General features: G+C 33.2%; 1 protein-coding gene across 1 annotated transcript; it reads right to left on the bottom strand.

Annotated features, from left to right (window-relative positions):
• Positions 1–383: 383 nt before the first annotated feature.
• LOC123711345 (homeobox protein bagpipe-like) lies at positions 384–4,129 on the bottom strand. Its single transcript, XM_045663886.1, has 2 exons — positions 3,796–4,129; positions 384–1,339 (listed from the first exon to the last, which is right to left on the bottom strand). Exons 1-2 carry the CDS (start codon positions 4,106–4,108, stop codon positions 465–467), a joined length of 1,188 nt encoding a protein of 395 aa, XP_045519842.1. The 5' UTR covers positions 4,109–4,129; the 3' UTR covers positions 384–464.
• Between the last annotated feature and the right edge of the window lie 9,101 nt (positions 4,130–13,230).

Raw genomic sequence — 13,230 nt, forward strand, 5'->3', positions numbered from 1 at the left:
GGTATCGCTATATTTAGATTCTGAATACTCATAGAGCCCAACAACATCAGGCCATAAAATAATCTTCAATGCATTTAGAGTAGGATATTAAAAGAAAATAAACATTATTGCATCTTTATTGAAGTAATTAACTAACGACGACTATTTACAAGTGCGACTAATAACAATGTTATAATATTTACAACTAACAATGTTCTACCTAATAAAACTTATTCTAATTTCTTTGGTTATCGACTTTGGTTTTAAATATTTCCTAACAGTGGTAGAAATTGGATGACTATGATTAAATGTTATATTTTACACATTTCAGTTTAACCAAGGTTTTTATATAGACTATTACATATTCAAATATTTGTAAATCTTTATAATTATGATGAAGACTTAATATTTCATATTGCACTGTCAATTTATTCTTTATGATTTAAAATAAGTAGATATAATGGAACCTTTAAAACATCGTCTTACTAATTTTCAACTTCAATGTTACTGGCCATACTCTCATTACTGTTTTCATTAATATCAACTCTTTTGCTATCTTTTTTATCGAACTCCTTATTTTCCCTACTGCTTTCACCTTGGTTTCTATTGAGATCACAAGACATGGGCATCCCAAACGGATGACCGGGATAATACATGTACGGCAGTGGTATATTTGGATAATTAACTCCAATATGGGGTGAATATAGCGATTGCAAAACCGCTTGATTGTATGACTCCTGTAACAGCGCTTTATATTCCGGATTTTTCGTAAAATCAACTCCATACATTCCCGCAAAATGCTTCCAAATAGGTGACCCTTCTAGAATCGGTGGCGCAAACAGCGCTGGATTTACTGTCTTGCTTAAAGGGTTCTGATATTTGAGATCGGGTATCGCTTGTCCGTTGTTGTTTACGAGTACTTTTACAGCTACCTTTCTTGCGTGATTTGCTGCTGCTGCGGCCGCTGCCAACATCCCGCTTTCCTGCATCTGTAGTTGCTTGCGTTTGGTTTTGTATCGACGGTTTTGGAACCAAATTTTGACTTGTGTTTCTGTTAGTTTGAGACTTATAGCTAAGTCGGCGCGCTCGGGGCCAGATAGGTATCGTTGCTGGCTGAATCTTCTCTCCAGCTCGTAGACCTGGGCATGGGAGAATGCTGCGCGCGATCGCTTTTTTCTGCCGCTGTTTTGTGAGTATTCTATTGTGTAGTTTGGGGAGTGCATAAGTCGTGTGTCTGGGGGAGGCGTTGTGCATTTTCGTTCGTAGTGTAGGTTGAAGGGTTTGTAGCTTATGTCAGAATTTGGAGACGAATTTAGACGCACTGGTGAGCCCGTGTGCGATGATCTTGAGTCGTAGTCATCTGAAACAAAATCAAGATATTGTTAAGTTTGCTAATTAAAAAAAAACGCTTATAACTTATAAGACTATTCCATAGTATCGGTTTCTCGCTTAGCACGTTATAACCGCATTAATACGAAATCAAATAATCGCAAAGTTAAATTAATTTAATATCACCATATTTCCCTTTTGTAACAAAAGATCCATTATCAAAACGACTATGAGGAAAAGCTTTCACTTGTTTGTTTCTAAGTCTTGCTTTGCGTGTTAAAAGTTGACACATCAACAATTGATTTCTTGTTTAATGTGTTTCATTAAATGTGTTTAGAAATATCAGTAGGAACATTAAATATATATTAAACGAGTACAGGTGGAAAAGTTACAAAACCTTGGACTGATATATGATATTCAGATATACCCCAATCTGATTTTTTTAATAGACAAAGTGTCTTCTATATTGTCCATACACTATTGATCAATGGTTATTTATTCAAGACGCTATTATGAATACATATATTAATGATACCTATGTACCGTTATTAAGAAAATAAAAATTATTTTAATTGAACATTAGGGGCATAGAGAACTTAACATATTAAATTGTACCTATTTGTTATTTAATGAACCATTGAAATGATTTTAAAGTATTAAGATAGGTATTATCTTATCTTCATACTAAAAAACTGTGCTACTTTGTGACAACTAAAAATAAACCCAATATGTTGTAAATATTTTTTTAATATAATTTTTTAAATTGAAACGAAAAAAATTGACAGTCTACAAACTAACGGTAAAAAGTCATGACGCATTACTTTCTAGCGAATTATACATTAAAGTCTATTCATACATAGCCAAAGGCAAGACACGTGTCGTACCTAGTAATTACTTGATTGAATGCTTAGTGCTTTTAAGCGTCATCACTTAAGTAATGAGGGTCGTAAGTGCCAAGTGGGGACGTCGCCATTCTGAATGCGCCATTACGCGCGTATTGTCAAATGTCATTTGTCTTCCGCCTCTAATCATTAGTTGCGGGTAAGTTATTTAAATTTTTCAAATTCAAACTCTGTTCAATCTATTTTGACTTATAAGGTACATATCGTATCACTTCAGTAGACAAGAAGTAAAACTACAAGCGTGCTCTGCGTTATAATTGCCCAAATAATCATAAAAAAATGACATTTGAAAGTTAGGTTAGGTAGAAAAGGGGTTTTCTGCTGGTCTATGTTTGTTTTTTTTAGAAATCCCCCTTTGAAGCTGTCTATGTGAGGTAACACGTAACCCTGGATGAGAATGAAAATTGCTGAACTGCTTGCCAAAACAAAATAATCATGAAATATACACAGAAATGTGTCTGCCCCATGGTCGGCGATTTGACAATATTAATCTTACAATATGATGTTTATTTATATTATTTACCAATCTTTGGGTAAAGTTATAATTAGCATATGGTTTAAAATTAAAAAATAACTAAAAAGAGGAATAGATATACCTATCTCTTTTCTCATAAGCAAAGTCCGCCAAACATCAACGTTAATGCAGAAAGCTCCATTATTAAATAATTATAGATTAAGAAATAAAATAATAATAAAAAAAAATACATTCAGTGACGTGGAATTTATCGACCAAACTATCACGTCTCGTATAATATCATCTTTTTAGATCCATCAAAATTAATATCTATATATATTATTATGTTCTGCATTAATACTGAAATACGACTTCATTCAAAGTAAAGCGAGGCCGTTTCGAAACACTCTGATTCTATATTATGCCAGTTTTGTTCGGTGGTGGTTGATTGAGGAATGTTCAAATGTATGTCTTTTTTTATTAAGTATATAATATCCCCGACTCTTGTGGTGCGGGACTTTATTTTATATATACATTTTATACAAACATATATATATATACATACAAATATATACATTCCTACATATTTATATTTTATATTTAAGGCTAGTATAGCCATAGCCCGTCTCACCTCTGCTACGCTCTTGTTGTAGTGAGTTTAAGGGTTATTAAATCTAAGTGATACTTAAATATGTAGTGTACCAGATTTATATCGGACATTATAGGAAACAAGAATGTTACATTACAATTTATAAGTGTGCGGGAAAAACTAAAGGGCTCATATTTGCCATAATTGCTAGCATTTGATTTGCGCTAATTATAATAATATAAGTAATATATATATATAAGTAACTTAAGTAATGTTAGGTTACATTATTTGTTTGATATCAATAAAAGTTCAACAAAGAAGGTTCATTGTCGTATTTAAAGGTACCTAGCAGGTATCTTCATCTACCTAAGTTAGAAGAAGATACCATCGTAATCGATAAAATCGATCGATCGTAAAATAGTATTTATTTTACTCAATAAGTGTTATTATGTAATTTTTATAAAACATTTTTAAATAAAATAAGCAAAAAATCCATATGTTTACAAATAGCTATATACAAAGATATAAATTAGGTTATTTACCTGATAATTCCGTGACCGGCAGTGTTTTTCTTGACATATCCAGAGCGCCATCGTCGCTGTAATCTCGATAATTACACTCGTCATAGTATTTCATACTCTTTTCTATAACCTCCTTTTTAGGAAATCCATCTTTGAAACTGGCCGGTTTCAAAAAATTCACTCTCCCGCCAAATGGAAACATTCCATTTTCGAATTCACACTTCGATTCCTCCTTGGTCAAAATGTCGTTTATAGAGAACGGTGTCGTCAAATTTAAATTTGTTTTTTCGCATTCTAATGTTAGATTTGGGTACGTCTTAATTTTCGACTCCATTATTCGCACATTTATTTGAAGCACTTCACGCGCGTCTCACCACAAAGCTTACAAACGAATAAACTTTGCGTGTTTTGCCCGCCTGCTTGCTAAGCCTTAGAGCGAGATGGACGATCTATTTTTCCACGCAATTCTAACGCGATAAAGTAAGATAGCGATAGTTGAGGGCGGTCGTTTTTTTAAAAAGCTTGAGAAGTAGCTAAGTAGTGGGGATCGTTGAGTTTTTCTTGAAGATGTTTACGTGGGCTTGATTTGATCGTCCGGGTTACGGGTATTTACGGGTTGATTGCACTACGCTCACTATAAATTGACCGTTTTTATCTAAATTAAACCTTTAAAAATACTAGCGAAAATATACACGCTATAAGAAAGGCATACTGATAGTGTAAGTATTTTGTTACAAGGTTTTACAAATATTTTATGAGCCAAATAAGATAGCGATAAAGATTTAATTAGTTAATTTTTTTCAAATACGTGTTAAACCATTCATACCAGGTTATACTCACATTAAAATTCAGTATTTCTTTATATGAAAGTATTAAATACAATAAAGGCCAATCTATATTGCTCTCACTCATGGGCTGTTAATGCAAAGAGTAGTCTCGGTAAGTGCTTGAGAAGTGTCTATCCGTCTCTGTCTTTCATATAGCCTTATACCTCAACCCCTTACAGCCCTCCCTTTCCGTCGCCACTGGCCTATTTAAATAAACCAATCAGGTGGGAGCTTGCTAATAGGCGGCCAATAAAAACTTGAGAGTGGAAATGTCAACAATTAATGTTTTTCTTTTCAATGGTGAGCTTTTCCGACGGGTCTTTTTGTATTTGACATTTATAACTGGGAAAGTTATCCGGTATATTTCAATTAAGTACTACTACTGTATTCGATTTTTTATTTATTAAAGATGAAGTCTACCGTGGTTTAAAAGAAGGTTTTGAGTTCGATTATCAAGAATAGACTTGCCTAGTGATAAATCAATAAAATAAATGCGGAAAGAATTTGAATATTTTTTTTAGTAGTTCAACTGGCAAGCGGTCAGGCTCGGCTGCCATAAAGTGATACATGGAAAATCTCAATGCCAGAGGGATCACAGTGCCGGCTTAATAAGAATTGGTTCGAACTTTTCTTGAAGGACCCTTTAGCCGAATTGGATAAAAAATCTAGATTAGTTTGATGGTATCGTTAAGCAATTTCGTAAAGGTATAGTATCGTGTTCGATATGTGGGAACGGGAAAAAGCGTTTTTTTTTCAGGTTTGATAACATTATTTTATATTGTTCATCAACTTTAGTAATAGATACGAAATATGAGATTTATTATATATGGTTGTATGATTTATTCCCGGATCTCTTCCCTGGGAGATAAAACAACCGTTTAAAAAAAGAGTAAATATACTCCCTCAAAGGCCGGCAACGCATCCACTAAAATAAGTTTCCATTGGCTGGGATGATTTTCTTTTTGGGTGTCCCGTATGCTTGTTTTTCTATAAAAAAATGTAAAATGTAAATTGTAAATTTCCTAACATATAAAATATAGTTAATAGATATAGGTTTTTAGATATTATCTACCCTGTAGTATATCTATTGCTTTGTCTGTATGTGTACTATAAGTAGCTGTTTATATTTTTAGTTGTGTTACTTATAATTTAATAAAAAATCTAAGGAAACAATTTAAGATCACATCTATAATTGTATACAAATATATATATCGATATATTTGTGTTGATTCTGCCATTTGTCCATATTAATAAATAAATATACAGAGCCATGGGTTGTATGACTTATAAACCTACCTTTAATATATTCGTTTAATTTAACCTTTAAAGCTCAATCATAAATCCAATATGGGTTAACCACTTACAGCGCGGTTAAGAGGCGAATCAATGTCGATAATAAAATGATATCTATAGAGTGCAGCCGCAAACACCACTTATTTGGTGTAGAGTTACGAATGTATAGACTCGCTGCTTATTTTTTTAAAGTGGCGCTACCTAAGGAGCCATTAATCACGTCAGGCTGAAAAGGGCAGGGTGTTCGGTAAAAATCATGCAATATCACATGGGGACAGGGGGTATCTTTTTATACATAACAGGAGACTCACCTGGTATTGGATGCCGGACATCGAGATGATACGGTTGGTATTTCGTATTTTGCCTCGCGTTGGATGCCGTAACTCAGCTGATGGTAAATGTGGTAGAAGATGAAAGTGACTGGTCGTCGACGATTCGAATCGCTCATCGTTAGACAGTGAAGTGTAAGGCGCTGGTACCGGTGAGGTCCAGATGAGAGAACAGCGGAGTCAAAATTGCGCTATAGAGTTGCAAGCTCTGGCCTGGAGAGAAATACCGTCTAACCTTACTAAGCACACCAAGCGTAGAGGCCAGAGCCAGCCAAATGACCACGAAACTAAACATCATTTGATATGTATAAGCCCAGTATTTTGATGCTAGTTGTTAGGTCTTAAATCTTGCCATGTATCACCAAGGGGGGTGTTTCGGAATTCATAATTTTAGTTTAAGTTTACAAGTTTATAGAGAGTGTTTTTGCGCGTTTTGTGAACTATTGTGATTCAATATCAGTCTAACCTCTCTTATTATTCCCAAACTAATACAATTTCTTTATATCCTTACGACTGATAATTGTGTGACTTCCTTCTTGGTAAGGATACATCGTAAGGTCGTACCCAGGGCTCATTGTTTAAGTGTAAAATCGTGTCTCGACGGCCATCAAACCGTTCTTTGTAGTACAAGACTTAATGTTATTATTACTCAATTTCAACATTTCATAACATAAAAAAATACACGTCGAAATGATAACTCGGGCGTTTTAATTCAGTATATAAAATCATTCTTGCGTTTAAAAAGATCAATACTATTAATTTACAAGTAAATATTTTAATTTTCTGTTTATCTATTTTTAATTATTACTAAGTTAAGAATATTGTAGTCTATATTTGTGTATGAAAGAGTATATATGGTATTTACTTGGCACCTATCCTTAAATATTTACATAAAAAATTGTAAGTGAAACCTTTGTTCACTTAATTGTTTTATATAGCCATGCAGTAAAAGACAATTATTTAAAATCTAACCTAAACTCCAGGGAAAGTCTAGCAATTCTTATTCTTATTATCTATTGCTTTCAGCGGTTCTATTTCTCCCAACTCTGTAGTACACTTACCGTATCTGATATCCACTCATCCATTAATGAACATCATCTAAATGAAATATAAAACGCGAATAGAGTGCTCGTTGTTATAATTTATTAATAGAAATGAAAAAAATATTGATAAATATTGTGAATAATTTGTTGTTAAAATTTATGTTGTCTAGACAAATGTTAGTAGGTACTAGTATAATCACATTTAACATCATGATATCTGATACTAAAGCTGTATTAGTACCTCGCCGAACCAATTGACTTTATATTTGCAAATGCGCATTGAACGTGCTCGCTCGCACGCTCGTGTGGTAAAGAAAAACATCGTGGAAGCCGGTATACACGCACATGCTGATCTATTGGCCTATTAGAAATCTTTACGAAACATTTAGGTACAGAAATGTGAAGCTCAGACCATTTTACCTATAAAAATGTATTTATCTGTGCTATTTGGATCCTTAGCTCGAACATTACTTAAACTCGAAAGGTGATAGAATAGTAAATACTTTTTTGTTTGGGAAGTTTTGCAGCTCTCTATGGAATTTTGGATATAAAATGGGTAGAAATACGAAGAATGTTTGTTTATGATAATCTTCCTTAACAATCAGAGTTTATGTTATGTACCCTTATGACCTTGCCTTTGAATTTGGTAAATAATTGGCAGACCTCCATTTTGTCTTTTGTTACAGATAACTTATTATATCGCTAGTCTGTGTAGAAGCAGCTTATGAGTTAGGGAAGTCAAAAGTGGAAACTTTCTCGGTTGGATGGCTCATGAAATTTAAAAACTAAGTTTATAAAATGTCTCATTAAGCTGTTGCATTTTTTATTGTTATTAAAACAGCGTACGAGTCAGGTCTGCTACAGTTCTGCTAGCTTTGGTATTCTAATATTATAAGTACGGCAATGACTAAACCGTAGTGCCGAGAGTATAGCCAGGAGGTACTCTCTCAAACATATCCTATTGACAAAAGCATCTCCCCTGGCTCAGGGTAGGTACAATGAGTGTGTTTTAATGTAATCATACGATAAATATAACGTTGACTGCCATTTTATTCGCTACTTTATTTAATGCCAATAATTCGCTATGTCGTCTTATAAACAAATTACTATTTATCGTATGAATGGCGCCAAACGCTCAAAGCGGACGCGGCCACACGTAAGAAAAAAATGGAATATGTCATCTGCCATATAAATTGCGCGCGCTTCTGGAGCAAAGTTCCAATGGGATCTCCAACATTTACTATCCTGTTCTAAACATTATAGCTACCTATCAACGTTTTGTTTGAGTTGTTTTGGGTAATAATATATTTTTACATTTAATTTTATTCAAATCTGTATTAGGAATACGTAGAGGATATACATTTTATTACACACATAAATATTTTATTTACTAAAATACTAGAGTGTAATGAAATTTTCAATTACGGATTTACCTCGTAAGTCGTACGTAACTGAATACCTACTAACCTAAATTTAAAGTACATTAGCGTCAGTTAATTGAAGATTATAAACAATCTGAGAGCACTTTCGCTGTTTATCGACAATACATCAATTTTGTCGATGATTCATTTTCGAATTGAAAATACTTTATCACAAATCATAAAAATTTACGACAACTGGAGAACTTTTTCACTTGAACATGATGTTCTAGAAACAAGTCGATTTCACTTAAAGATAAAATATAAATTAAAGCGAACTAAGTATAATTTAATTTAAAAAATTGAATAAGTTGAATTTCAATTTACCGACTTTTGTATCTTAAGTATTTTAACGCCCTCTAGTGTCGCGTAAAAATCCATCTAAACGTTACGCGTTTTACAGGCGCACTGCAGTTCTATAAAGCTTACACAACTTATCAAAGTTCCGCTATTGCCCGTTGGATGTCTCTAAAAACCCTTTAATCTCGACTTAATAACTAATTTATAATTAGAACAGTTCAGAATAATATACCCCAAATGATCATGACTATATATTTAAGTGATTGACAATTAATGCACATTTAAATTTACATTAGCACTTATTGGGATTTTTTCATTTTATTGAAACAAGTAATAGTCCAGTGGCCGCTAGAGGGCCAGGCTAAGTTGTAAAAGTAACACAGACGTGCAAACCGTATACGTATTCATTTTAATCATAAAATCATTACCAATATAAACCTGTCCAAATTCATGCACATCTAGATTAGTCTATGGTCTAAACTGTAGAAGGTTGGTAGATAGATTATAGGTGCTTTGGTAAGAGATAAAGAGAATGCTAGACTAAGGTGAAAGCGTTTTCCACAACTCTATAGTGGAGATTCTAAAAATTTAGTAAAAACCAAGAAGAAGCAAACCCATTGCTGTCGGTGACGTTGCATATTTGTTTGCCTAAATTATAAGACCTCAATGAAGACCATAGAGAATTTACATAGATGCAATATTAATTTTTAATAGCTAATATATGCATCTTGCTGGCATAGTGCCCTTCATAAAAAGTGGAAATAAAATATCTTCCTCAAACATTGAAATCAGTGTAAATGGACAAGGGGATGATTATAGTATCGGTTACAGACGAACACGTGGTTAATGTTAGATATTTATAATAGTACTGCGCTCGCGGCGTCGCTTGCTAACCCTCAATATCGTATAGATTTTAAGCAATGTTAGCCTGAAGACCCTCAGCTTTGAGATCACTTGTACTAACCCAGGCTGTGCACCAATACCTTCATTTCCTTCGGCACAATGAGAAAAAAGATCTAATGGCAGCATGACTTAAGTCCCAATAAATTACGTACTGTACTTAATACTGTAATTAGGCCTGTGTCTGTATAAGGATGAAGGTTGTAGCGTTTCTAGATTATTATGTTGTGGATATATATACTATTCTTCTCTTTTCAGTCGGTTGTGGCCAGCAAGAAAACATCTGGTGTTGATAATCTGTTTCCATCAGCTTCTGTTCAGCGCCTCTTTCAGTGCACAGTTTTGAGGACGATGAGTCCTTCACTTCATGGTTCCATCTTGTTGGTGAACGGCCACATGATCTTTTGTCGTCTTACCAACCACGATCAGTTTCTCTCATCGCCTCTACGCATTTTACGGTCGAAATATGACATAGTTCTTGTCGGCATATAGACAGGCGAGTTCGTACTCCTAGCATAACAATGAAGTTTTCTATCTGGACTTCTCGACAGAAGAAATAAAAGGTGGGGAAACATATTTTTTAGATTTAATTTAAAAAATTATGTGTGTTAAGTGGGCTTATCTACTAAACATAAATAATCAATCAAACATACACAGACTTGTATACGTAACCTAAACTTCAGATATGAGAACGCTACTCCTAAATCTATGATCTAAGACTATTATAAACACTATTTTATTTGACGCGTAATGACGAAGTGATGACGTCACAGATCGCGATTCGCTGACGTCACACGCGTCATTGCCCACTTGATGTTATTGGAATTGACGATTGAACACATCTGAAACGGGTATTAGGTTATCTATTGCATTTTTAAACAGTGTTCATGTACCCTTAATTAGCTGAAGAATTTTATTATAAAAATGCGATTCAATTCAGCTTTTTAACACAATACTGATATCACTTTTCATTACAACGGAAACATAAATTATAAGAAATATATGGGCCGTATTTACATATTATAACTCTTTAATATGAATCCCAATTTTATTTTTTAAAATATAAGTTTATTCTGCAACATAGCACATGAGCTTTTGAAATATTTTTAAAATACACTTGTAAAAGGCATAAGGCAAAGTCGTGTTAATTAAAATGACATTAAACCTCATATACACTAATTAGACTATCATGACCGATAATACAGTATAGAATTTAATAGCATACAAATAATACAATACACTTAACTTTGTAATAAAAATAATTAAAAATAAAATAAGTTCAAAAAGATAATAAGGTAATACACCTTTAATTGGTAGCATTTCCTCGCTGTATTGCAAAATTTATTCGATAAGCCAGGAAAATACCCGTTTTCAGATCATCAGTACTGCTCGTATTAACAAGGCGCCAAATTTATTGTAGTTTTTTATTTATCGGCTTTTAATTGTTATTATTGATATCAAACACAATGGTTACTTCCGTAAGCCCAAGAATTGGTTTAAAATATTCGGCTCTGTAGTCCATCACTTATTAGCACCAAATAAAACCTTTCTTTTATTAATAGTCTTATCTATACCATATAAGAATGTGTTGCGTTGTTTAGGTAACACACCAAAACGCTGAGGCACACTTAACTTTGCATTATTATTTAAAGACTGGCACGTTATGTACACGAAGCAATAAGAGTTTCGTATATAGATTCTTAAAGATTAATTCAAACTTTTTTTATCAAATAAAGTGCTAGACTGCCTAGACTGTTGGTGCAAAGAAATTTATTAATTTAAGTTCAGCCAACGGGCATGACGATAAATTCTTTCATCTAGAAACTAACGGAAATAACTATACAAATTAATTGTAAACCGTGCTTGCTTTATACTTGATAACTATAAATTTAATAGGTAAATCACATAATTCTTACAAACTAAGTATAATAATGTGAAATATTATGAAATTTTGGAAAAGATCTGCGAAAGTGTGAGTAAGGTGAAACGGAGGCGGTTCTATGAAAGGAAAAATATCGCTGGAATAAATCTTTCTTATAGTATCATTCCTAGTTTTAAAAAAATAATTAGATGCCTTTCCCGTATATTTATTATTCTTGCGAGGTCATTTAATAAAATTGCCTAAGCCTATCGAACAAAATATTATTCTGTATTCAGTATCCTAATGAATAATCGTAAATTCACTTTCCTTCATACGCAACCATTTTTTTTAGATTTGAACCCGACAATCAGAGCATTGACAAATCTGGGGTCACTATCTATGGGGCAAAAAACACGTGAACCGTGGCGCCGGTGCGCCAATAAATTATATTAGCTTGTCAATATGACGCCCCTCACCGCCCAACTTAAGTGGTCTGCAACGTGTTTAAGAATTTTAAAAACTTTTGAAATGTTTAAAAATTTTAAATGTTAATCAATGTTACTGACTGTCCGAGTTTAAAAAGTTCCATTATAATACCATTTTTGTAATTAAAAATAAAATGCCTTTCTAAAAATATATCCCATAACATAAACATATACACTAAACCCTTTGGACGTGTATTGGAAAACAGAAAATAATTTTACTTTAATGTGTAAACTTTCTCGTTCGTAAGGAAAATATCCAGTAAAAAACTCTCAGACCCAGGCTAAACATCCATCCCAGATATGCATGAGACCCATGCGATATTTAGAGAAAACAGAATTTCATGTACACAATAATAATTTCTTCTAATAAAATTTGACTATAAAAGTCATTAAAATATAGCTACTTTGTGTACATTAAGCCATATTCAAATTTCGAACTAAGCAAATAAAATAGGGATGCCCTCAACAAACGGTTCGAATGACAGACATAAAAACATGGTCAATATCGGGGTGACGTGTTTGGCGTTAAATTTGGTCATTGAATTATTGCTTCCACGCGGTGTTGTGGCGCCACATGCAAAAACTCTAAAATCGAATAAAAAAAATTAAAAAAATCTTTCGTTTTAATACAATATCAATTATGTTGAGATTTTAATGCACCAAGACAGATAATATTACTTCTCACGAATATAACGTAAAGTATGAATAAATTGGATGTTGAATTGTGATTCATCGTTCGCCCTTTTAACTTCTGGGTGTAGAATGGAACTCCGAAGTTTCTATTAGATTTAGTACACATCTGGGTAAAACAGTTACAGCGAGAACTCTTCTTTTTCTGTCAGCGGAACATAGATAATTAATGAAAATTGTGAGTATTTTCTCTTATAAACGCGATACAATAGAAATTAAAATTAAACTACTTACTACTTATGCCATTAAAATAAAATCCAAGCCTGTGTTTATTTCCCTGATAATTTTGAACAAGTAGATATTCCGCGCT

The sequence above is a fragment of the Pieris brassicae genome, chromosome 1 (assembly GCF_905147105.1).
Source record: "Pieris brassicae chromosome 1, ilPieBrab1.1, whole genome shotgun sequence".
In the NCBI taxonomy this organism is placed as follows: Eukaryota; Metazoa; Arthropoda; class Insecta; order Lepidoptera; family Pieridae; genus Pieris; species Pieris brassicae.